Here is a 27,218-nt window from a genome sequence, read left to right on the forward strand (position 1 = left end):
ATTTATAAAGTCTCGTTGTCCCCAGGATAAAACAGTCGTGTTCTTCAATCAGTTTTGCACTAGAAACTAATTGGAATCTCAACACTCAAATAGACACTTTTTGGTCGAAAATCTCACAAAGAAAGTTTTTAAGAAAGATTCTTCCTGGTTTTCTCACTTTCACAAAATGGAGAATGAAATGTGTTTTATAGGATGAGGAGACTAAAAAAAAGTTGGGAATTAATTGAAAAAATTAATTATGCAAATGTTTGTATTTTAGATAAGATAACGTTTGGAAATTAAGTATAAAAATGATTTTATAACATTGGTCATAAATATTTTGTATTTAAAGAAACAAATTTAATATCATTATTACATCTCATCTTGCCTTACCATCTCGCTTAGTATGGTGGCAAGTGTGTGAAGATTATAGCAAAATTCTCATTACTAGAAAAAAGACATTTCTTGATGATTGTATTTTTTATTTCTTGATGTTTTTTGAAAAAACCGTCAAGAAAGGGGTGATTGGAAGGAGAAACCGTGAAGAACTTTTATGGAAGGTCAATTTTCAGCTTTCTTGACGTTTAAAAAACGTCAATAATTATCTATTAAATTCTTGATGTTTTCTAAAACGTCAAGAATATTAAAAATTCAACATTCTTAACGTTTTGTAAACGTCAAGTAAAATGTATTTTTTCTTGACGTTTTAAAAACGTCAAATTATATCAATTAAAACGTCAAGAATTTTTATAAAAAGACGGAGGGAGTTATTTTCGAAATTTCTTGACGTTTTAAAAACGTCAAGAATTACTAAGTAACTTTTAAATAAAAATATTATTTTAATATAAATATTTCATAACATAAATCGATCAAGATTTCCTAAAATTTCTCCAAATTTCCAAAGCACGCACCTCACACAATTTTTTCTTCACTTTCTTTGCATGTGTTGCTGTGAACTCGTCGGCTGTTGCTCCTTCTTCTGAAAGTCGTCCGTCGAACGTCGCTCCATCGCCGAGCGTTGTTCTTCTTCAGCTTGGTCAAGGTCGCTCCGTCACGTCGTTTCGAGCGTTCTTCTTCAGCGGACGTTCTAGTCATTCCAAACTTCTTCAGTCGAACGATGAAGGTCAAGCGTTGTTCTATTCGTCGCTCCTAAATAGTTATATTCGTCGGCTGAGCGTTGTTCTTCTTCAGCTCATTCCGAGTGTTCTTCTTCAGCTTGGTCAAGCGTGCTTCTTCAGTCGAATGTTGCTTTTTGCTCCGTAGCTGAAAGCTTTCAGGTTTTTCAGTCTTTTTACTTCTATAACTCTCTTTCTGGTACTTCAACATCTTACCCATCTGATTGTTTTATAACCTAAAGGCTATTGTTTTTACTGGAACTCTCCTTTTAGTAGTTAACATGTTCTTTTCTGCCCTCTGATCTTGCTATACTGATGTTTACTTCACTGATTTTTTCTTTTTGAGTGGGGGTGGGGGTGCAGGGAGAGAGATTCAAAGCTCTTAGCCTTTAGGACATGTTAATTCAATACATCTACAGAATTTGTGACCACCAGATAGCACATTTGAAAAGGATAAATGTTAATTCAATAGTATATACAAAATTTGCTATACTCTGTATTAATGCTTTCATGTTGTATAATTGTCAGAGTTAAATGTAGTCTATAACTGCTATGACTAGATTGGATTCATAAATTTATCCTTTTATATTGATATTATCGTACTTCTAGCTGGTATATTTTGGTCTTACCAGTTGCAAATTTGATGCCAAAAACGTAGTACTTTATTTTCAGACTAACGAATTCTTCACTTGTCATGGAGATTAATTATGCTTCTATTTGATCTGAGTGAGTTTCTCTTTGTTTTTATCCTATCTTTTAGATAGTGGAATTATCATCCTCCACAATTGCCTATACTTCTTTTTTTATGAAACTCTATCTTCCATTTACGAAAACATAAAAAGAAATAAAAAATTGATGGGCTCTGCAAATCTATGATCCATTTCTCTTCCTTACATGCTAACATTAAACTGTCATTTCTTAACAATAACGTGATATTTTGGGAGGTTGGAAACAACAACAACATTTTAAGTGAATTTAGTCTGGATTCCTACGTTTAGACCAACAAGAACCAACCAACGTTATTCCAATATGAAGTTATGAACTGCTTACAAATTGTTAGCAAATTAATAGCTTATGTAAGCTTGCAATTGAGATTTCATTTCTCTTCCTCATATGCCAACACTAAACTGTCATTTCTTAGTGAAAGTTGTTTGTATCAAAGAAAAATATACATCATTTCTCATCCTCGTTTGCTAACAGCTTGACTATAATTATTACGAACATCAGACCCTAGATCTGCCAATCTTTTTATGTTTATTTAGTTGGTTGTTGCTTATAAATGGAATGGTTTAATGGGGGTATAGGCACATGACCTCATCTTGTTTGGTTCTTGAGCTTGTTTCTTGGTTTAAATTCAATTTCTATATAGACACGTCCTTTCTATTTGCTTGACTGATTATGTTACTTAGAATTTGAACTTTATATCTTTGGGATAGCTTAAAAACAAACATTTTTTCTCTTTTGACTGTACTTATGGCTTGTAGTGCATTGTTTGAGATCTTTGATTTAATAGTTCATTGTTACTTAGAATTTGAAACTATCATTTTTTTTAATGATAGTTTTTAATAGTTCAATTTTTAATGTCACAAGTGTTGGAAACATGAGTCCCAAATGGAAAGATATATAAGCCAAAGAACATAGAAAAGAAAGAACTTGCTGACTGCTACATAATCATTGCAGTGAATATTAGATGCAAACAAATTGATCTTAAAATTCATAAACAATTTGAATTACAGTATGGAGATTGGAGAAAATGATTACTTGAGTAGAAAAGCAGCCTTACAGTAAAAGTATGCTGTTGTTTGCTTGCACCATAGCTCTCCTTTACTACCCTCCCTGCTACAGTTCTCTTCCTTATGAGCCCTCCATGCCTAGTTACTTTGTCAAACCTATTAAGAAGCAAACTACAAGAATTAGAACTATAATCCAAAATATATAGCACAAGAATAGTGGTGGAAAAGTAAGTTGTTTGGGTACTTTACATAAACTTTCTGAGTGAACAGAACAGTATTCCCTCTACAAACATCACCTGCATTCATGTTTTAATTGAATAATTACAGCCACTAAAAGAGATCAAAGATCAAAGATCAAACAAATAGAAATACTATGACAAATGAACAAGCACTCACCAATACAATTGACAAGGAATGATGACCTCAGATATTGAACTTCACCATTTCCATCTTTCAACCTGAGATGGGTGGGGGGAATAAGCAAATACGTTTTGTTAATAATAATTGTACCGGATACGAATTGTATATTTAACTCTTTGTGAAGGATTAAATAGGTGGTATATGATTCTTTCAGACTCCCCTCTCTTTTTGCTTAATAAGTTCGATATAATGGTGCAACTTTGCAGAAACTCAGAAAGAATACAATAGAAGAGAATTCATAGGTTTATATGTTTCTAACATATTTGCATCCATTTGACAAGCAGTGGTTTATATGTTAGTTGCTATTCACATCAACCAGCAGATTTGAATTTAGTGAAGCATGTTTCTTATTTTATGTTTTGTTTTATTTTCATCTCTAATATTGTCAGTCTTGATGTGAAGTTGTTTACAAAGTACAAGTGGTAACTTCAATTTTTTTATTCCTCAATAGGTAATTTTTTTTATGTATACCATTACTTTAATGCAAGAGAAATTCTTCTGCATTTAGAAAAAAGATCTATGTAATGCACAAATTTTTGTTGTAAAGTAGATATTGTTCCTTGATAACTATTCTTGGCATGTGCCTGTCTTTACTTATTGAGCAGGCATGTTTAGATGCTTTATAAATTACACAATTGTTACGGAAAATTTTCATCGATGGTGTTAGCTTTAAAATTTTTGCTTGGAATCAGTTTGTTGTGATTTATGCATATTTTTTGTATTGATTTTTTGTTTAATTGTGTTGAAAGAAATTTATAGTTCGAATTATTAGAGGTGTGGCCACCTAAGATTTGCAATTCCATTTTGTCTTACCCTCCCGCATTATAATTGTAATTGTGTAGAAAAACATGTGTTTGTTTAGTTATGCAATGCTAACATTACTCCTTAGCTATTTTGAGGTAGGTTTGGAGCTTTCATTTGTATTATGGTTGAATCTTTTTTTTTCATTCCTATTTTTATTTACAATTTGAATTTTGAAATGAAGATATAATGCTTCAAATACTGAACAGGGATCAAGCTGGGTCATTTAGTTTGTTTGGAGAGCGAGAGTGTCACTTAAACACTTTTTAGGAACCTCTCTTTAGTTTTTGGCTCTCAAGCTTCACTTTGATCATTTTAATCTCTTGTAAAGTGTTGAACCTACTTTGTAACTCTTGAAAACTATTGTGTTTTTATTAGGTCTTGTACCAATATCCGATCGATCTACTGTAGTAATGAAGCTACCAAGAAAGTGATTGATGTTTGGTTAGTGACAAGACTTGTTGTAGTTACGTTATTCACGACAATACCTTGTTGTATTTAGTTTCTTTGTAAAAATATATTACCAAGATTTAGTTTCTATTTTGTTTGTATTTGTCCCTTTAGTGAAATTCGATAGATTTCGTGTACTCAGTTTCTTTGTAAAAACGTTTTCTATGTTATTGTTATATATGAAAGTTCTAATATTTGCAAAGTTTTGGAAATGATATGGTGAAAGGTTTTATATTTGATGAATATTGTCATTTATTTGTATTTATGGAACAATTGTTGGACTACTATACAGGACCAATGGGAGTATAATACATGAACAAAAATATAATTGAATTACAATTAAAAAAATATAAAAATGCTTGACAATTTTAAAATACCTTGACAGTTTTTAAATGTCATAAATAATCACTTTCTTGACGGTTATTAAATGTCATGAAAAAGCATACTTTTGACAGTTACTAAATGTCATAAATATTCATATTCTTGACGGTTTTTATCATGGATACTTATATTCTTGACGGTTTTAAATTGTCATGAACACTTATACCCTTGACGGTTTTAAACTGTCATGAAAATTTGTATACTTGACGGCTATAAACCGTCAACGTTCACTAATTTTGACGTTTTTCCAACCGTCAATAACTTTGACTTTCTTGATACTGGCTTCAATGACGATTTTAAAACCATCAAGAATAATAATTTTTTATAGTTTAAAATCGTCAAGAGAGTCTGTTTTTGTAGTAGTGTCTTAACCGTCTCACCTAGGATAAAAGTTTGCGTGTGGAGATTAATGGATCTAATCGCCTAGGATGATATCACGCAACTTGTTTGCTTATCTTCTCTCATCTCCAAACTCACAATTGGATGAATATTTTATAATAATGAAATCTTCAAAATTTTTCATCAACAATCCTCCACTTGAAATTTTTTTACTCTCAGTCCTCCGCTCTTTACGTAGTAACAATAGTTTAGATTATTATAAAGTAACTTGTAGTTTTGAACTTTACCTATAATAAAATTTCTCACACAGCATTATTCTAGTGAAGTTGAAAAATTGCCCATACTTTAAGGCCTTGCACATATATCCTAGTTTAGTAGATGCTCTAGAGAATTTGCCCAGAATTCCATAGGAAGCAGCTCTCACTTCCACATCCACAAAGTTGAATCTATCAAGAGTACTCTTGTAGTTAGGTACCCTACTTGATATCAAGTATAAAATTCATTAAGAATTAAGTTTAGCCTTTTCATACTTTTCATACATTCATTAAGAACTTATAGGTATTTTAGCATGATTCTCTTCATATCACTTCTGATCAGTTATTACCCATTGACCTTGTATCTTAGGATCTCTAGTCTTCCAAGTTAGGTTTACCTCATAAGTAATTTTGTTTTCTATAGGCTTGAGTCCCATTCTTTTTTAGGGTTTAAAACCCTTCTCTCTAGCTAGTCCTTTCGTCAAAGATGGATCAGCCATGTTGTCATCAGACTATACATAATTCACTGTCACTACACCAGTAGTGAGAAATTCTCTAATGGTACTATGTTTACGATATATGTTGTCTCTTACCATTGTAATAATAATTATGAACTTTTGCGATAGTTGCAGTACTATCGTAATGGATTAGTATGGTCGGTACCAATCTTTCCTAAATGAAAATCTCTTATAGCAAGCTTCGAAGCTAGCTTGTTTCTTCACTAGTAGTAGCTAGTGCTATCATTTCTGACTCCATCGTTGACTGGGCTAAAATGGTCTATTTCTTGGATTTCCAAGCAACAACTCCTTTTGTAATATGAAAATTATAGCAACTTGTAGCCTTTAAGTTATCTGAAAGTGAGTTCCAATCAGCATCGCATTAACCTTCTAGTACAGAGGGAAACTTTTGATAATGTAATCATAGATTTTGGGTTTTCTTAAGATATCTCATTACTATTTTTATAGCATATCAGTGTTCTAGGCTAGGTCTGCTAGTAAACCTATATAGTAACCATACATCATGAGCATAAGCTATGTCTGGTCTAGTGCAGTCAACAGCATATCTCAGACTTCATACGATGCTTGCATATTCGAATTATTGACACTGTCGTCAGTGTTTTTTAATAACTTGACAATAGAATCATAGGGTGTACATGCTGGTTTGCTTTCAAAGTAGTTGTACTTCTTTAGAATCTTCTCAATGTAATGAGATTGATCTAAGAAAATTCCATTCTCAGTTCTAGTAATTTTGATGCGTAGGGTTACATTGACTTCTCCTAAGTTTTTCATGTCAAAGTTTGCACTCAACATTGATTTTACATCATTTATGACGTGCAAGTTGGATCCAAAGATTAACATGTCATCTACATATAAGCATATGATAATGCATAACCAACCTTCAATTTTACAATAGATACATTTTTCACTTTCATTTACTTTGAATCCTTTGGACATGATTAGATTGTCAAATTTTCCATGTCATTGCTTAGGAGATTGTTTTAGGCCATAGAGGGATTTATCTAACTTACAAACTTCAGATTCTTAACCATGAACTATGAAACCTTCAGGTTGTTCCATATAGATCTCTTCTTCTAAATCACTGTTTAGGGAAAACAATCTTAACTTTCCATCTAATGTATTAAGAGACTATTCAAGACAGCTATAGAAATCAACACTCTAATTGAGGTGATTCTAGTAACTGTGGAGAAAGTGTTGGAGAAATCTATGTTTTTCCTTTGCCTAAAACTTGTTGCTACTAGTCTAGCCTTATACTTATCTATTGATCCATCAAGTTTGAGTTTCTTCCTCAAAACTCATTTACAGCCTATTGTTTTGCAGCCAGAAGGTAGGTCACCTAGGTGTCAAGTTCTATTAGATTTAAGAGAGTCCATGTCATCATTGATGGCTTCTTGCCATAAGTTGGCATCTACGGAGGATAAAGCTTTTGTTAGATCTTTTAGATCTTATACATTATACATTTCAAAGTCTTTTATGGTTCTCACTCTCTTGCTTCTTTTAGGTTCATGATTTACTTCCTTATCTTGGGTTTGGATTCTAACTGAAGGTAGACTACTTGAAATTGAGCCCCTACTAGTTTGACTATTTAAGCCTCCACTATTTTTATATTTAAAAGAAAATCTATCTTTGAAAAAGTCAACATTGTTTGACTCTATAATTACCTTATTTTCTAAGTCATAGAACCTATAGGCTATAATATTTTTAGTTTATCCTATAAAAACACATTCATAGGCTTTATTGGCTAGTTTTCTTCTTCTAGGATCAGGTATTCTTACATAGGTTAGACAACCCCAAGTTTTGAGATAAGATAGGTTTGGTCTTTTATTCTTAAGGATTTCGTATGGTGAAATTTTACTGTTTGATTTAGGAATTCTATTAATGACATAAATAACAACCTTTATTATTTCACCCTACCAAGATTGCTGCTCCTAAATCAAGCAAGATAGCAACTACTAACTCAAATAGGGTTATATTATTCCTTTTAACTTTTCCATTCATTTCAGAAGAATAGGGCGCAGTCGTTTCGTGTATTATTCCTTTTGAGTATAAAACTCATTAATAAAGACAATTGAATCATATTTAGTTCCTTTATCACTACGAAGTCTCTTAATTCTTTTACTAAATTGATTTTCTATTTCAGTTACAAACACCTTAAACATGTCAAAGGCATCACTTTTATTTTTAAGCAAATAAATAAAAGAAATGTCAAAACAATCATCTATAAAGGTTATAAAATACCTTTTACTATTCCTAGTTAACATGCTATCAAAACCTGTGAGGATAGTTTTCTGAATCCTAAGTAGAAGCTTGTTACTACATTGGTTCTTACCGTACCTGATGGTTCATGTAGTTTTGTGATTTACAGTTATGCTTGTAGGAAAGGTTTGGGTTGTGTTCTGATGCAGCATGGTAAAGTAGTTGCTTATGCTTCTCGTCAATTGAAGAGTCATGAGGAGAACTACCCTACACATGATTTAAAGTTGGTAGCAGTAGTTGTTGCACTAAGATTTAGAGACTCTACTTGTACGGTGAGAAGATAAAGATATTTACAGACCATAAGAGCTTGAAATACTTCTTCACTCAGAAGGAGTAAACATGAGAAAGTAAAGGTGGCTTGAATTAGTTAAAGATTATCACTGTGAGATCTTGTATCACCCAAGTAAGGCGAATATGGTAGCTGATGCTCTTAGTAGAAACGTATCAATTTAGTAGCACTTATTATCCTACAGGTTCAATTGCATCGAGTCTTTGAGAGAGCTAGCTAAGATTGTAGTATCAGTAGGAGAAGTCACCTCACAGTTGACTCAATTGTCAGTGCAACCGACTTTAAGGTAGAAAATTATTGTTACTCAGCATAATGATCCTTACTTGGTTGAGAAGTGCCGCCTAGTGGAAATGGGGCAAGCTGATGAGTTCTCCATATCCTTTGATGATGGGCTTTTTTGTTTGAGAGACGTTTATTTATGCCAGAAGACAGTATATTTAAGATAGATTTATTGACTGAAGCTCTTAGTTCCCCATTTTCCACACATCTAGGTAGTACAAAGATGTACTAGGAACTGAAACTAGTTTACTGGCGGCGTAATATGAAGAGAGAAGTGGTTGATTTTGTTAGTAAAAATTTGGTGTGCCAACAGGTTAAAGCACCGAGACAGAAACCAATGGGTTTGTTGCAACCTTTGAGTGCAGATTGGAAGTGGGAGAATGTGTCTATGGATTTTATTACAGGACTGTCTAGAACCCTAAAGGGTTATACAGTGATTTAGGTTGTTGTCAACAGACTTACTAAATCAGCACATTTCATCTCAAGGATATCCACTCATATTGCTAGTAAGTGGGCAAAGTTATATTTGACTAAGATAGTGGGACTACACGGAGTGTCCATATCAATTGTTTTTGACAGAGATGCTCGTTTCACTTCTAAGTTCTGGAAAGACTTCAGGTTGCCATGGGCACGAGGTTAGATTTCAGTACAACTTTTCACCTACAGTTTGATGGTCAAACTAAATGTTTGAACAAAATTTTGAAGGATATGATACAAGCTTATGCATTAGAGTTTCTAGGGAGTTGGGACTCTCACTTGCATTTAATGAAATTTTTATAAAATAACAGTTTCCAGGCTACCATTGACATCAGCGTTTGAGGCCCAGTATGGTAAATGTTGTAGATCCCCTGTTTGTTAGGATGACATTGGTGAGCAAAGATTGATGGTTCCTGAGTTAGTTCAGTCTACTAACGAGGGTATACAGAAGATTAGAGCACATATGAAGGTAGAATAAAGTAGACAAAAAAGTTATGCTAATATAGGATGGAAAGATCTTGAGTTTGACGTAGGAGATAAGGTGTTCTTGAAAGTGGCACCTATGAAAGGTGTGTTCTGCGATTCAAAAAGAAGGGGAAGTTGAGTCCTCGTTTTGTTGGGCTATTTGAGATTCTAGAGTGAATTGGCCCTATGACGTAATTGTTTGCCATTGTCACCATCACTCTCTATTATTCATGATGTTTTTCATGTTTTGGTATTGAGAAAGTACGTGGTAGATCCATTTCATGTAGTGGATTTAGAACTATTGCAAATTGATGAGAATTTGAGCTAGGAAGAGCAACCAATTAAGATTTTGGCTAGAAAGGTAAAGATGCTTTGTTATAGAGGGATTGCATTATTATTATTATTAGGAAAATTTTCATAAATATAACAAAGCGGTAAAATATTTACGGCTCGTATAACAAAGCACATAAAGTTAGCCATTTTTTAAATATTCCAAATTTGCCCTTCCGTCTTTCTTCTCTTCTTCGTCTGTTCCATCGTCTTTCTTCTTCTTCTTTTTTTTTCCTTTCTTCCATCTTGGTCTGTTTCATTGTCTTTTTTGTTTCAGAGTGTTATTTGGTTCATCGTGTATCAAATATAAATGATCTATTTTTTTAAAATTTTTTCAAACTTATTTGGAATATCAAATATAAATGATCGTGTATCTATTATTATTATTATTATTATTATTATTATTATTATTATTATTATTATTATTATTATTATTATTATTATTATTATTATTATTAATTTAAGATTTATTTCAATTAAATTTTGAATCTAAAATTTTTACCAAATTATGCTCATAGTTTTCCAAAATGTAGTCTTTTCTCTTTCTTCTTCCTTATTTTTATATCTTCATTTGCTCATTATAATTTTTATTTTAAAAGGAAAAACAGTAATTTATTCAACCGTAACAATTACTTAGAAAAAGTTGAAAATTTTAGATCGTATTTAAAGAAATTAAGGCTAATTGTTTTACGAAAACAAGGACGATTGTTACATTAAATATATAAAATTCGTGTACTAAATTTAGAATATGATTTTTTTTAAAAAAATTATTCTCACGTAATGATTACTTAAAAAAGATTTGAGAAATTGTTTTATGAAATTTAGGACGATTTCGTAAATTAAATATACAAAATTTGTGTATCGGAGTTAGAATATGAATTAAAAAATTAATAATTTATTCACACGTAACAATTACGTAAAAAGGGTTGAAAATGGAAATTATTGGAAATTGTTTTACGAAAATAGGACATTTTGGAAAATTAAATATACGAAATTGGTGTATTGGATTTATAATAAATTTTTTTTAAAAAAGTTAACAATTTATTTGCATGTAACGATCTCGTAAAAAATGTTGAAAATGGACATCACATTTAAAGAAATTACTAAAAATTGTTTTACGAAAATAGGACAATTTGATAAATTAAATATACAAAACTTGTGTATATTGGACTTAGAATATAAATTTTTAAAAAATATATATAAAAATAAATTTCATAATACTACTTACATAACCCTTCCCCCAAACACATCTTATCATAAAACTACACTTTTAAACCCTCTCCCCCAATCACGTGTTATGATAAAAATCGGTTTATCATAACACTAACTCTCCATAACCCAACCCTTCCCCCAAAAGACCCCTAAGTGTTAAGTTGTTGTGAAGAGTTTAATTGTGCTTATTTGTTCATTGTTAGGTGGTCAAGAGAAGTGGAAAAAATGGAAGAGTTGAAGGCTTGAAGTTGGCGAGGAAGAATAAGGCTTGATAATTGACTTTGGTTAAGTGTAAAGAGGTTATTTGTAGAAGTACCTGCCCAGTCGGCATTACAATATCCCACTAGTTCAGAAGATGTATCGTAGAAGTACAGAATCCCGAAATCAGTTGTTCGGTGAACATACTTTATTATTCGTTTAACTGCATTTAAATGAGAGGTACGTGGATCTGACTGATACCGAGCACATATTCCCACAACATAGGCAATATCAGGTCTGCTTGCTGTCAAATATAAAAGGCTTCCAATCATGCTTCTGTACAATTTGTGATCGACTGCATTATCTACCGTATCCTTTGTAATTTTAGCATGAGTCGCAGCTGGAATCCTTTTGTGTTGTGAATGATCCAGACCAAACTTCTTGACTAAGTTCTTGGCATACTTCTCTTGTGATATAAATATTCCCTCATTTCTCTGTTTGATCTGCAATGCCAGAAAGCAGGACAGTTCACCTACTAGGCTCATTTCGAATTCTGATTTCATTATGTTAATGAAATTATTAACAAGTGTTTTAGGAAATCCACCAAAGATGATGTCATCAACATAAATTTGAGCTACAATGAGACCAGTGCTGGTTCTATTTATGAATAGTGTCTTGTCAGTCTCACCCCTGGAATATCCTCTTTCACTAAGATACATTGTTAGTTGTTCATACCAAGCCCGAGGAGCTTGCTTTAACCCATATAGAGCTTTATTTAGCTTGTAGACATACTGAGGAAATTCAGAATCAACAAACCTTTTAAGTTGTGCTACATAGACTTCCTCATTTAAGTATCCATTCAGGAAGGCACTTTTAACGTCCATTTGAAACAATTTAAATTTTCGGAAACATGATATACTGAGCAAAAGGCGGATAGTTTCAAGTCTAGCCATAGGTGCAAAAGTTTTATTAAAATCAACACCTTTTACCTGTGCATAACCTTGAGCCACCAAACGGGCCTTGTTCCTTATTACACTCTCAGATTCATCAGTTTTATTTTTAAAAATCCACTTAGTTCCTATGATGTTCGCCACATCAGGTTTAGGAACCAAAGTCCAAACGTTGTTACGCTTGAACTGTAATAACTCTTCTTGCATGACATTTATCTAGTATTCATCCTTGAGAGCATTCTCAACAGATGTGGGTTCTATTGCTGATACATAACATAAATCAGCAATCATTTTCGTGTAATCTACCTTTTCTTTCCATTTGGTAGTAATTCCAGCTGACGGATCGCCTATTATGGAACTTGATAGATGATTCTTTTTCACATGTGCAGAGGGGACAAGCACAGTTTCATTGTTTATGACCTCATCAGTTATGTTTGAATTGGTCTTAGCACTGTCTGGCTGCGAATCACCTTTAGGCATTTCATCAAGAGGAGTAGAAGTAACTTCAGGTGTAACATGGGTCTCATCATCCTCAATATTAAACTGATTGACATTAGACTCAAAATCATTAACCACAACATTGATTGTTTCCATGACTGTTCCGGATTTAATATTAAAGACTCTGTACGCTCGATTATTATGAGAATAACCAAGAAAGATCCCTTGATCAGATTTCACATCCCACTTACGATGATACTCTCTATCGGCCAAAATGTAACAAGTACTTCCAAAAATATGAAAATACTTAACATTTGGTTTCCGTCCCTTCCATAATTCATACAATGTAACTGTCGTACCAGATCGTGTAGTGACCCTATTGTGAATATGACATACTGTGTTTACAGCTTCTGCCAAAAAATTCAAAGGCAAATTGTTGGCATGTATCATAACTCGAGCCATTTCTTGTAACGTTCTGTTCTTCCGTTCAACTACTCCATTTTGTTGAGAAGTTATGGGAGCTGCAAATTCATGATGAATTCCTTTAGTCTGACAGAAGTTATTCAGATCTTCATTATCAAATTCCTTCCCATGATCACTACGGACCCTGATTATCTTTTGCCCCTTCTCACGTTGCAAGTTCACACATAGACTGATACATAGTTTAATAGTATCTGATTTTTCTTTTAAGAACCGAACCCAGGTGAATATGAAGTAGTCATCCACAACAACTAACACATACTTCTTTCCCCTCAAACTTTCAGTTTGCATGGGACCCATAAGGTCAAGATGTAAAAGTTCAAGTACTCTGATTATATAACATTCCTTTAGCCTTCTGTGGGAGGTTTTGGTTTGCTTTCCAACTTGACAGTCACCACAAAAGAATTTGCCATTTATGTCTAACGAAGGAATGCCTACAACCGCCTCGTTTCTGATAACTTTATCTAAACTTCTTAAGCTGATGTGCTCTAATTTCCTATGCCACAACTAGGTTTGATCAATTTTAGTTAAGTGACATATGTTTGAACTATTGGAACTCCAATGATAACAGTTATCTGCTTCTCATCTGCCACTCATGAACACTTGATAATTCTTGTCTGTAACTACACAACCAGTGTTGTTAAAGTTTACACTGTATCCTTGGTTACATAGTTGACTTACACTAATCAAGTTTGCCTTCAATCCATCCACATATCTAACTTCATTAAGATAGGGTAGATTACTTTTGTCAATGTTTCCTTTTGCAATAATTTTTCCTTTGTCCCCATCTCCAAAAGTGACATGACCTGAGGCACATTCTTCTAACTCAGTAAAGAAAGATCGATTGCCAGTCATATATCTTGAGCATCCACTGTCAAAGTACCAAGCATCAACATGGGCTTGAACTGTTGTAAATGCAACATTGCACTTCTCAGAAGTCTTCACCCTCTAGATCATATGAGTTCCTCTTACATTATTGTTCCTTTTGGTGATCCTACACTGATTTTGCTGGTTTATAAGTTTTGGTTTCTGCTGATGTCTCCTATTTCTCAGTAATTTGTAGCAAAATGACCGTGTATGACCTCTTCTGCCACAATAATAACAGACCCATCTGGAGAATTTGGCACCTGTATCAGTACTCAACTTTTTACAACTTGTGTCTGTTGTTTCTTTTACTGAAGCTGAAACAAATTTTACTTCTAGAGTAATCTTGACACCCCTAATTGAAGTATCAAATCCGAGGTCATATTTACTTGAACCATTCTGCCCTGAATTCAGGATTGAGTCTAAGCTGTCAGTTCCAGAATTCAACATTTTCACAGACTTAATTGTCTGATTATACACATTCTGAACTTCTTTCAACTTTACTTTCAGAGATCATATGACTCCCATCAATCGTTCATTTTCGTCCATTAAATCTTGAATTCTTTCTTTTTGAATACCTCTGGCTTCTGAGTCTTCCTTCCTCAGCATTTTGAGTTCTTCAAGCATTAGCTCATCATCCTCATCAATATCGGAACACTCACTACCAGCTTCTGAATTGATTTCTGTAATACACGCGGTGAAAGCATTCATACCATGATCATCTTCATCATCATCTGAATCCTCATCTGAATCCTCATCAGACAAGGTAGCACAATATTTTTTCTTTTGTCTTCTGAGATAAGTGGGACATTCGGCCTGATAATGATCAAACCCCTCACATTCTCTACATCTAAATGTCCTCCCCTGTATCCTCCTTTTTCTTACCATCGTCGCTATTTCTTCTCTAAGAAAAGTCATTAACCTTTCTTATAGAGTTCTCACTATCATGTCTTCCACTTTTTTCAGTTTTTCTAGCAGTATTCAAACTTTTGAACTTTTTGGTCATCTTAGAGAATTGCTTCATTAAGAGAGCTATTGACTCATCTTGATTAGCTTCATTACCAGACTGATTTACAGTGGTCTCCTGATCATAAGCTGATTTGAATGCTGTCCCCTTACCTTTCTTACTTTCTCTATCCGACATAGTCATTTCAAACGTAAGTAGCGACCCAAATAAATAGCTCGTCAAGTGTTAACGTCGTTATATCTTGGGCTTCTTCTATGGTAGTGACCTTCATGTCAAACTTTTTGGGTAAGGAGCGCAACACTTTGTGAACAATTTTAGACTCAGATATCTTTTCACCAAGTAGTATCGAATCATTAGCTATCTCTAGGACCCTCTCATTGTATTCAGAGACTGTTCCATCTTCAATCATTTTCAAGGCTTCGAATTTTGAAGTTATCAACTGCAGTCTGGATATCTTCACTTTAGAAGTTCCTTCATATGCAACTTCCAGTATTTTTCACGCTTCTTTAGCAGTAGTGCAGGAATTAATAAGTTTGAACACGTTTAAATCGACACCATTGAAGATAGCATTTATGGCTCTTGCATTTCCAACTGAAGCTTGTTCTTCAGCATCTGTCCAGTCAATTTCTGGTTTTGGCACTGATACTCCATTCACAGTAACCATTGGAGGTTCATAACCACCAACAAGTGCTCTCCATGCTTTTCCATCCAAGGTTTTAATGAAAAATATCATGCGAGGCTTCCAATAAGAGTAATTTTTACACTAGAAGAAATCTGGGCTTTAATGTCAGGTGGAAAAAATGAAAAATGAGCTTTAATGTCACTTTTCAAAAGGCGGATGTTTAATGTCGGTTTAAAACCGACATTAAAGATCCGCCTTTTGAAAAAGCGACATTAAAGCTTATTTTTAATTTTTTTTTAATTTTGTAAAAAGTTAATGGTTTCTCTCTCTTACTTTACTCTTTTCTCTCCAAGCCATACGATTTTACAATCCCTCTCATTTTCTCAATTTCTTTCCTATTCCTCTCAATCTTTATCTCATGCTTTCGATCCCTAATTCTACTCCGAACAACCGCTGCAAGAAATCCGTCAAGCCAACCCGTGCTCAGTCGTCGTTGAATCTAATACTGTCATCCGTTGTGCCCAGCCTTGTCGTCGTCGAACCACCACATGCCCAACCTTGTCTTCGTCTTTGTTATGAAAAAATTAATTAATTTTTTGCGTGCTCTGCACTCTCTCCCATTCTCCTCCTTCTTCACACTCTCCGTTCCATATCCGCAAACAATTTCTCCTTTCCGAATTTCAACTTCTATAGGTCGATACTCCTATTCAATCTTTCTTTGTGTTAAAAGTTCTTTGTTCTTTTAAAAATCGTTTATGGGTTGCTACTTCACTGGTTTTTTTCTATTTATTTTTTCATTTTTCTGCAATTTAAAAATCTTTTAAAAATCGCTTATCGAGCTATTGGGTGAACGAACAACAAATGCAATTGAGACCTCACCGACTTTATCAACAAATAACAACTTCTCAAGCTTCATCCGGCAGCTCAACACTTATGTAAGTTTCAAAATGTGTTCAATAATACTTCTAAGATCGAGTAAATTTAATTTATAGATAGAATGGTTAGAGGTTCTTATATAAGTTATAAGTTTTTCTTTTTAGTATTTTGTGTGGTTTCTCTAGTTTTGTGAATTCTGGTTTAGAGTTTCTTTAGTTGGGGTGGGGAGTTTTGAAAAGGAATTATGATTCTAGGGTTTTAGGAAGATTAATCCAGAGAGATGGGAGTTCGCAAATGAAGGTTTCTTGAGAGGCCAAAAGCATCTCCTTAGAACTATTAAGAGAAGAAAACCACCAACCACTGACTCTTTGCCTTCCGAACAAGAACCCAGTGCTTGTATCGAAATTGGTCGTTTTGGACTCGATGTCGAACTCGACCGTTTGAAACGGGACAAGCAAGTGGTGATGATGGAACTAGTTAAGCTAAGGCGTGAGCAGTAAAATACAAGAGCTTACATACAAGCAATGGAACAAAAGCTGTAAGGAACATTACTCTCTTCTGATTTGTCTGGAATTAGCAGGATGGGAAATCTTGGCAAGCACAGTATTAAAAGGGAAACTGTCTTTTCCTCTCTCTTTTCTCTCTCTCTCTGACTTTCATTTTCCCACATCAAATCACCCCCTTAATATTTTTTCTCCTGGCTTTATTGAGTTGCAGAAAAATTTAGGTGGAGAAGGACAATGGTAGCCACAAGATGAATGTAAAATGAAGGTGTGTTTCTCATTGAAAACCCATTACCGCGATATGTTTTTTTGTGACTTTTGTAGGAATAAAAAGAAGAGTAATTTGTGGCCAGAAATTGAGGAAAGTTGCAGCAGAAGAAGCCAAAATGGAAGGGGACCCAAGTTGGTTTTTTTCTCTTTAAGTAGTTGGTAGTTAAAAAGTGTGGGTTGGCCTGATTCTTTGTTTGTTTTTGTGTTGTCCATTTGTGAGAGTTGCTTTGGAATGGTCGGTGTTGAGCTTGAGTTTTCATTGTCATCCCACTTTAAAATAATCCCAGATATTTCTCCATTACCTTTCACTACCTTATCATATGCAAATGGTATTCATTTGTCATCCCATTACCTTTTTTTTTTCTTTTCTTTTTGCATTTTCTTATGATGTTTCATGTATTAAAAGAAAGAGCTTTGTGGGTATTATTGGGGGGTTAATGGGTATTTAATTCATATGCCGATGTACATACATGAGTTTGTTTAGTGGTATTTTGAGATTTGTAAATTATGATTTAGATTAGTTTTTTTGTTTAAAATTTGATGCGTTTCTTGTTGGTTTAAAATTTTATTCCAAAAGAGAATGAAAGAAAAAAAGAAAAACAAAAAGAAAGTCACTTAACAATTATTTGATTTTGTTATGTATAGGCCTTGGAACTTTTCAGGAAACAACAAGTTTATTTTCTTATTTCTACAGATGTGGCTGCTCGGGTGCGAACTCTTTTTGATTTTGTTTCTTGTCTTGTAGATACAATATAGTTGAAAAAAAATCAGGTACATTAATTTTACTGGTATGTTTTTTGTGACTTTATTTGGCGAACGGAGATTGAGTGATGTTGGCTAATTTGTGACTTTATTTGGCGAATGAATATGGATTTCAGATGGGTTCTTTATACAAATCTCTAAATTGGAAAACATTTGTTGCTAAATGCTTGAAGGTTCAATCACAAGCTTTTCCATAGTTCGGAAAACTCTCTTTTATGCTTTACTTTTGATTTATCAAGTATGGTGCTATGTTGATTAATTTAAGTATGTATGCAGTATGTTTAGTTTCTAGGACATTTCTTAACAATTTTATGGTGCAGGCTACAATATAGTACACAAAGTCTTTTAAAGTGAGCAACTAATAAATGAGAGTCATAAGGTTTTTATCATTAGAAATGTAAGAAGAAGAGCTAAAGGTATACTAGAAATAAAAGTCATAAGTCATAAGGTCTGTTTAGTTCCTATTTATGTTGTTTGACTCTAGTATATTATGATTGTAGGAATTTTGGAATTGGAGTTGGGAAGAGTTGGCCCTGTACAATCTTGCAGAAATGATTAACTATATAAATTCCTTGACAAACAGGAAAATTTATATTGTTGGACACTCACAGGTCTCATATGTCTTCTACAAGATTGTTAATCTGAAATCGTATATTTTTGCTATGGTGTCATCTTTTATCTTTGTTCGCAGGGAACAATTATGTCTTTTGCTGCTCTTACCCAGCCAGAAATAGCCAAGAATGTTGAAGCAGCTGCTCTTTTAAGTCCTATATCGTACTTGAAACATATTACTGCTCCATTAGTACGTCTAATGGTTGACACACATCTTGATACGGTATTCTTGGCTTGATATTGTGCAATTACCATTGTCAAGTGATTATATTATTAATAGTAATAAGCTTATTCTTTATATTTTGTTCGACAGATATTCTTGCCTCAGGATTTCATGAACTCAACTTTAAAAGGTTATCATGCTATGCTATGTCCATTTCTAATTTTGTAATGGGTTGCATTTTTAGCTTTACCATAGTTTACAGTACTCATGCCTATGTTTCTGTATGCTATTTCAGCGATTGGGGAACAGTCCTTTTAGATAATCTTTGTGATCGGCTTGTTAACTGCATCAATGTTCTTAGTTCAATAACAGGTTCTCTCAATGCAACCTGCTTCATGTTTCTCTTTCTTTTTATTTATTTACTATGTGAAACCTTGACTGTGGAATCCTTATCCAACATACGTGGATGATGCCTTCTTGAACCGGACATGAATCTTTCAATTCATTTGGCTCTCCTCTCACGCTTATTTATTGCTTTTATTTCAATTCATTTGGCTTCGAGCAACTTTTTTATCATTAGAAATGTAAGAAGAAGAGCTAAAGGTATGTAAAGCTTTCCTCCTCATTCTCTTGAATCATAAGGTTTTTGTTTCCATTTTTATTCATCTTAAAGTATCAGCAGATAATGAAGTTACTATAACTGAGCATCTAATAAATGAGAGTCAACTTGATGTGCCGATTATGATAACTGAGCAATAAGTTGAAAAGTAAAACAATCATTTTTATTCACTTTCTTGATCCTGATAAGTCCAAGAGTAAGGATGATTTTATTCATAATTACAAGAATCTTAGAATGGATTGTTGGTTGTTGATTGTGTATTTTGTGTTGATATTTTTGTTATGAAATGCAATGGCAGGAAAGGGGAAGGCCTTTAATAACACTAGAGTGAAGCATAGAGTGAAGCGGTCGATTAAGGTGCCCACGATTAGTAACAAGCTAGCAGATATGATAATTATTCATGAAGGAAATATGGCCAAAAGCCAATCAAAGGTTCTCCACACCCAAGGTATAAAAATATGATTGCTTTACTTTTCAACTTATTGTGTTGATGTTGCTTATTTCTTTATAGATTGATATTGGTTTTCATAATAATGTTATGTAAAAAAATGTTGATCATTCATTTGGCGGGCAATATTATGAGCTAATCAATTACAAGAGTTCATAGGTTGCCACATAAAATGTTTTTTTTTTATTTGGGAAAAAGATTGTATATGATTGCATCTATGGAATATTTCTAATAATAGATTGAAGAGATTTAGGAGAGCCTGATGGCTGAGGTAGACTAAAGAGAGTTATGTGGATTGGGGTGTGGGTATAAAATCTTAAAAACTTTTCATCCTTCTCTGCAATTTTAGTACTTCAAACAGCTTTGTTATTCTATATAAATGGTTTATTTGGACATTGTTTGTAGATAATTGAAGTCATATCGGGTTGAAAGCTAAGCGATTGTGCAGAGATTGCCAAGCGACCGTTGAAAATTGAAGACTGAGAAGGCATTTAGGATTTTTAATTATTTAATTCTTGTATTAGAATTTTTTTCATGTACTATTGTAGAATGTATATATAAACATAATATTAAGATTTTATTTTGTGTATTCAAATGTAAAAGACAAATATTATAGTTTCTAACATAATATGAATTTCATTGATTTGTTGGCGTGTGAAAAACATATTTATCTACATTGATCCAATGTCGATCTATAGGACAATAATGTGACAATTAAATAAAAATAAATTTGTAAAAATGAATCCAAAAACTAGGCTTTAATGTCGGTTTTAAACCGACATCAAAGTTCAACCGACATTAAAGGGCTTCAATAACATTATCAAAGATGTCGGTTGAAAACTGACAAACCGACATTAAAGAGACCTTTAATGTCATTTTTAAACCGACATTAAAGGGCTTCAATAACACCATCAAAGATGTCGGTTGAAAACTGACATTAAAGGCCTTTAATGTCGTTTTTAACTCGACATTAAAGAGGCCTTTAATGTCGTTTTTAAACCGACATTAAAGCCCAACCGACATTAAAGGCCTTTAATAACGCTCACAAAGATGTCGGTTGCCAAGTGACATTAAAGGCCAAAATTCTTCTAGTGTTACCATCCAGTACAGGAGGACGTGAAGCTGATGTCCTTCTCTGATTATCTCCATTATCTAATAACCCGCTCTGATACCAATTGAAAAAACAGTGAAATAATCAATTAAGTCTCCAATTAATACTAAAGCTAATAACAGTTGTAATAGCTAGAGGGACAGTAAAGGAGAATTACATATGAAACTTTGTTAACCCAGTTCGACTAATATTGCCTACGTTTGGGGAGCTGCGTACAGCCCTGATGAGTAATCTTTATTAATATGCATTTGAGTTAATATATATCGATACAGCATATGATACTCTGTTCAATAATATAACTTAATAACATGCGTCTTGACATCAGACTCCAAGCTCCTCCTGAGTTACTTATCTTCACGATGTCTAGCTTCAGGCTCCCTCTAAGCACATGAGTGAATATCTTTGGCAACGTCTTTAGATCCCTCTAAAGATCCTCGTGATCATACCAACCACTTGTTTCGTCTGTTACTCATCAATAATTGTTACTACGATCAACATGACGAATCAACAAGACGACTTCATTGACATAAGATCATCGTACCTTTTTAACTCCGTAGCTTCTGCGGACGACCCTGATGCAAAAGACCGTCTTCAACTTGTATTTTTTGCTTTTTTCGCCGCTCGCATCACTGCTACGTAACGTTACATATATAATATATGTATAGATCTTCTTATCTTAACAAGATTCCTAGAATAGTGGGAAATCTTTTTATCTCTTGAATATCTCATCTTTTAATTCATTAATCAAAGATAATTAGTCAAAGATATTCCATAAAATCTTTTAGACAAAAACTCCAACACACTTCCTCTATAAACCTTCTTCCAAACACATCTTATCATAATAGTTCTTCTATAACTATTCCACCAAACACATCTTATCACAATCCTAAATATATGATAATATTAGGTTTATCATAATCTAACTTCCCACCACAATCTCAAACAGTTCCATAATCTTCGATATATTTATTAGACTACATGCAATTAAATATAACCATATATTTTTTTTGTTTATTTTTTCAATTACCAACAATAATGATGCTTTCTTGCAAAAATTGGAAGGTGTCATTAGAAAATGGAACTCACCTATCTACCAGTCCCATACTTGCTAAATTCATCACTCTGTTTAAGGTACCTTGTGTCTTAAATCTATTTTGTTATTATTTATATATATAAATATAATTGAAGCACATATACAAAAAATATTATAACTTCTGTACCTTTACATTTAAACGTTTTTTTTTTCTTTTTATAATTCATGTGCGCAATCTTCTGACGGATTTTATTCAATTAATTAAGAATTAATCCTACCTAGCTAAAAATTAGGTTAAAAAAAAAAAAAATATTCTTGTACATATATCTCACAAACAAAAATCATACATCAAATGTTTCTAGCTAATAGCATTATTTCTTTAATTTGTTCATACTAAGCCACGTAAAGTATACAAGGCCACATAATAATTAACAATAATATGGCATATGTTACAAATTGAAAGCTAAAAGAAAAAACCTTAATTACCAACGAAGCCTATAATGGTAAAAAAAAAAAAAAAAAAAACACCAAAACACATCCCAATTATCCCTCTCCATTTCATATCACATCGCATTTTATCACTCTAATTTTGCTGACCATAGAAAAAGAGAGAAACAGAGCTTCACAATAACGCAAAATCCTCTCTTTTACCCCTTCATCATTTCTCACACACACACATATATATACGTATGGTTGCTTTTATCTCTGTTCTTCATGCAGTGGCCAATGCCCCTTCAAGTCTTAAATACCTTTCAAGAGAATCAGAAAAAAGCCGTTGGAAATAGAACAAATCCACCCCTACATTTGTTGCATTTCACTTCCTTAAAGGAGGAGAGAAAATGGGTTTCTCTCTCTTACTTCCTTTAGTGTCTCTTCGGGGTTGCCATGGTCGTTGGTGAAGGTGACGACCCGTTGCCAGCTGCAGTCGTGTGGCTTCTCTGTGTTTTTCCTGGCCTTTTGCTCTCGGGTTTCGATCCTGGTTGCCGTACTTTCACTCCTCGAATCATCTGTTAAACATTACGCTCCATCGTTATAAAATGTAAAAATTACATATCAAGTTTCAAATCTTATTTTTCATATTCTACTTTTCCTGCCTCCATTTACCAATTGGCAAATATTTAGGTGTTATCTGGATTTCACCTATCTTTGTAAATCAGATATTTGTTCAATTAAAATCTGGGATGTGAGGTAATTCTTATTTTACTATGCAACAAAAGAGAGGTTGCACCCGATAGACTACACCTAATTATTCACATTTTTATATTGAAATCACTTAAATTTTACCACCTAATTATTGCATTTTATTTTTGCCCTATATCAAAGTCACTCTCGAATGCTGAAACCTATAACCATTCTGGTGCTACTCAAATAATATCACGTATTAGCCAGTAGGTTTGATTCTTAGGCAGTTGTATATACAAAATGAACATTTTAAAAGTATATAGATAATAGTGAAAGTTACTTACATATTTTCCACACTTTACGTCGGAGTAAATGACAATGAAGTCTCCTTCTTGAAGTCCATTGGCTCTTACAAAGTCCCCTGAAATTCGCATAAAAAACAGAAATAAAATAAATGCCCCTTCATAAACATAAACTAAATAAATTTTATTTTATCAAAAAAATAAAAATTATATGATCTCATCATTACATTCAAATTACAATACCTGTATTTTCAAGAAGATACATTCTACTTTTATTGTTTGGCCAATACCTATAAACAACAATAGTAATCAAAAAATTAAAAATAAAATATGAAAAGGCTTTATGTAGAATATTAAAAAAAATAATTATAATAAAACTTAGAGTACCTATAACGCATATTCCAAACTCTTGAAGTTCCAATGTCTTCCATGGCAATGGAAATCCCATCTCTTGCCTCCAGTTCTGGGAGATGGGTTTCTGCTTCTTTCTGAAATAAGATACAAAAAGAAAAAGAAATTGAGTTTGTGTTGGAGTTGGAGTTGGAGTTGGAGTTCTGGTTTGAATTATTTCAAATTAGTTTTTGACTTTTTGAGAAATTGGAAAGGAATAACTTGACTTGGTTTTCCATTATTTTTTACCTTTGGCAATACAATTCTTCCCAAATTGCCCACATCACTTTGCTTCAAAACTTTCTGTAATAGAAACTTCAAATTCTTTTCTGGTTTCCATCCCTAAACAATTGATATTTAAAATCAAATAAGTTCTAATTTCATTGAAGAATTAACCAATGAGATTGTAAAAGACACATATAATATATAATCAGACTATTTCAATTTTGTATCTACTAAGTACTAAACTAACATAGATGATGAAAGTTTAAGAACTAAGCGTGCAATTTGAGTACATAATAGTGTGTGTGAAAATCCAATTACCTGTCGCCGCTCCGTTGGGATTCGTGGAGGATAGTTCTGATTCTGCAGAGAGGAATTAGAGCGATCAGCAGTATGCACAGGCGATGAGTCCACCGGAAAACCAGACGATGTGGTGGAAGAGGCTCCCGCACCGGTTGGGGAGGGCCAGGAGACCCAGTTTCCAGCATTGGGCTGAGTAGTTGTAGCCATGTTGCAATGATCTGAAGCATTCGGATTCATCTGAGTCGGATGCTGATTTTGGTGGCCATTCCCGTGGTGCCCACCGTGATGGTGGCGATGGTGCACCGAGAATCGCCGCTGTCTTGCCATCCTCTTCTTCCGGGCCTCCTTCGTTGCGGATGAATCCAACCTAACCAAACCATTTTCACCTCCACCACCGCCACCTCCACCACCGCCAGCACCACCCCGCCCTTGAAAATACTGGCCCACATAAGGGAACTGATGCGCTCCACCGTATCCCGCCGCAAAACCTTGTGGTTGCGGCGGTGGGAGAGGAGGGCCCGTCGGAAAATTATCAACAAAAGAGTTAAAATGCGATGGGGGTAGCCCAAACTGTCCCGAAAAATTATTATTATTATTACCACTATTATTATTACTCCAGGACAAAGAGGAGTCAAGTAACTGACCATAATGATCGGAGAAACCCCGGCCACCACCATACGCATCTCCACCCGTTGCCGGGACATACCCAATCATTGATGGAGAATACAAAGGTGGAGGCGGTAACGGGGGCGGGGTTTGGATCCAAGGTAGGTTGGACGAGGAATTAGGGTTGTTTTGAAACCCTAAGAAATGGGCATCAGTTTCAACAGTGAGGTCTCTGAATTTCCTCTTGTGGAGATGATTTGTTTGAACCCATTGAAGAACAAGCTTCAAAAGCTGCTTCATTCCTTCCTTGCCGCCGCCGAGACGGCGAGCGGCGCTTTCGATTGTGGCCTTTTTGATTCTAACATTTCTCAAATCATCAGCAGAAACCGTTTCTCTATTACTCCTTAACCACTCCAAAAACACTTTAGCCATATCTTCCTCCTCAACGACCGCGTTTTGTAGTTTCTCCACATTTATATTTTCATTAATATTATTATTATTACTATTATCCTTACTCTCATCACCGCCATGCATCATCATCAAATCCTCCATTTCAACTTCTTCAAATCTCTCCAATTGTAAATCCTCTAAATTACCCTCTTGATCTTCTTCTTCTGCAACTACAACTTTTTCTTCTTGTTGTTCTTCGTTCTGGAATATACACGATGGGTCGAAAAACTCGTTACTATCTTCGAGTAAATCCATGTACCCAAAACTCTCCATCATCATCTCGTCCGTACAATCAAACCCGGTCTCTGCTACCGGCGATGATAATTTGTTATTATCATAATTTGGTTTGATATCTTCAGTAATTTCATCACCATCTGATTTCAAAAGTGCCCATGAAGTGGCTGAGGAAGACGAGGATGACGACGACGATGAAGCCGTGGCTTTAACCGGAGCAGGAGTTGACGAAGACGACGAAGACGATGACATGCATGGGAAATCAGGAAGTGGAGGGAAATCTGAGTAGAACATCAAAGTATCATCATCATTATCAGATAGAAAATTTTGATGATTTTGATGTTGTTGTTGATGATCATGAAGCCAGATCTGTGTATGATCCATAATTTCTTCTTGTTGTTCATTTACAAACCCTGCATGCAAATCTTGAGAATGAATTCAACAAGATCATTCATTTCTTTTTTTCTCTTCTTTTTTTCTTTTTTATTCCTATCAAAAACCAAAACTTTGTTCCAATTACAACCAAGGAACAAAATAAACCCAAATTGGTTAAAAAAAAAGTTGAAAACTTTTAATACAAAACCATGTTTTCCATTTCTGTGGGCTGGTTTTAAAGAAAAACAAAACTTCCTATGTTGGTTTCAGATATTAATGAAGATAGATAGGGTTTTATAATAATAATAATGAACTTTTTTTTTTTGCAGAGAAGTGATCAGTACGGATAAGGAAAGAGAAAGAAGATAATTTTCTTTTCTTATTTTTTTTATTCAAAGGATTCTGTTTGTGATTAAGGAAGCAAAAAGAAAAGCAGCAGAAAAGCATCTGGAGATCTCATCCACTAAAAGAAGTATAAATTAAATTAACCCACTCTTAAGATTCGTTTCTTTTGGCACAAAATTGATTTTGAAAAAAAAAAAAAAAAAAGAGTATTTGAAGAAGATGATGAAGAAGAAGAAGAAGAGAAGAGATACTCACATGGTGTTGAATGAAAAATATTAGGCCCCCCATGTGCAACTTCTGGTTTCTTCCACTATGTTTCAATTGGTTTTTTCTAGAGATAAGTTCAAAATTTTTTTAACTCATCCTTATAATAAAAAAGACAGTTTTTTTAAAATTTAAAATTCTCCAAACTACAATTTAATTCGTACGTAATAATTTGTGGATGTTTTTAATTTTGTAACATTTTCGTTTCTTAACATTCAACAATTATTAATTGATTTATTAGAGAATTGATTTATTATACTCTAAAAATTATCTAATAAACTTTCTTTTCTAAACTAGATAAATCGATAAATTAATAAGATTTAATATTTTTATAAAACATACAAAGTTCATATCATAAAGTAATAATACTTACTATCAATTTTTTATTTTA

The 27,218-nt window shown here is 33.7% G+C and overlaps 2 protein-coding genes and 1 long non-coding RNA gene across 11 annotated transcripts; 2 read left to right on the top strand and 1 right to left on the bottom strand.

Moving 5' to 3' along the window:
• Window positions 1-884: 884 nt before the first annotated feature.
• Window positions 885-4,692, top strand: LOC127149861 (uncharacterized). Its single transcript, XR_007821675.1, has 2 exons — window positions 885-1,256; window positions 4,427-4,692. It is a non-coding gene; the product is annotated as an uncharacterized LOC127149861 (long non-coding RNA).
• Window positions 4,693-16,147: 11,455 nt separating this feature from the next.
• Window positions 16,148-20,650, top strand: LOC127148719 (triacylglycerol lipase 1-like). Of its 8 annotated transcripts, XM_051082986.1 has the most exons (10): window positions 16,158-16,752; window positions 17,411-17,464; window positions 18,112-18,174; window positions 18,729-18,839; window positions 18,920-19,063; window positions 19,154-19,193; window positions 19,299-19,375; window positions 19,584-19,606; window positions 19,921-20,070; window positions 20,476-20,650. In XM_051082986.1, the coding sequence occupies exons 2-7, from the start codon at window positions 17,459-17,461 to the stop codon at window positions 19,319-19,321; spliced, it is 387 nt and encodes a 128-aa protein (XP_050938943.1). In that variant the 5' UTR covers window positions 16,158-16,752; window positions 17,411-17,458; the 3' UTR covers window positions 19,322-19,375; window positions 19,584-19,606; window positions 19,921-20,070; window positions 20,476-20,650. The 8 variants fall into 8 exon arrangements, 7 of the variants coding, with proteins under 7 accessions (XP_050938943.1, XP_050938928.1, XP_050938925.1 ...); XM_051082971.1 differs by adding an exon at window positions 17,550-17,598 and having other exon boundaries at window positions 18,161-18,174; window positions 19,299-20,070; XM_051082968.1 differs by having other exon boundaries at window positions 19,299-19,606.
• A 1,908-nt stretch (window positions 20,651-22,558) lies between these two features.
• Window positions 22,559-26,754, bottom strand: LOC103497639 (B3 domain-containing transcription factor ABI3). Of its 2 annotated transcripts, XM_051086611.1 has the most exons (7): window positions 24,572-26,754; window positions 24,278-24,370; window positions 24,026-24,126; window positions 23,882-23,928; window positions 23,681-23,757; window positions 23,073-23,221; window positions 22,559-22,963 (listed from the first exon to the last, which is right to left on the bottom strand). In XM_051086611.1, the coding sequence occupies exons 1-6, from the start codon at window positions 26,225-26,227 to the stop codon at window positions 23,078-23,080; spliced, it is 2,118 nt and encodes a 705-aa protein (XP_050942568.1). In that variant the 5' UTR covers window positions 26,228-26,754; the 3' UTR covers window positions 22,559-22,963; window positions 23,073-23,077. The 2 variants fall into 2 exon arrangements, with proteins under 2 accessions (XP_050942568.1, XP_008458109.1); XM_008459887.3 differs by having other exon boundaries at window positions 22,559-23,221; window positions 24,572-26,753.
• Window positions 26,755-27,218: the final 464 nt, after the last annotated feature.

This window comes from Cucumis melo, chromosome 1 (assembly GCF_025177605.1).
Source record: "Cucumis melo cultivar AY chromosome 1, USDA_Cmelo_AY_1.0, whole genome shotgun sequence".
In the NCBI taxonomy this organism is placed as follows: domain Eukaryota; kingdom Viridiplantae; phylum Streptophyta; class Magnoliopsida; order Cucurbitales; family Cucurbitaceae; genus Cucumis; species Cucumis melo.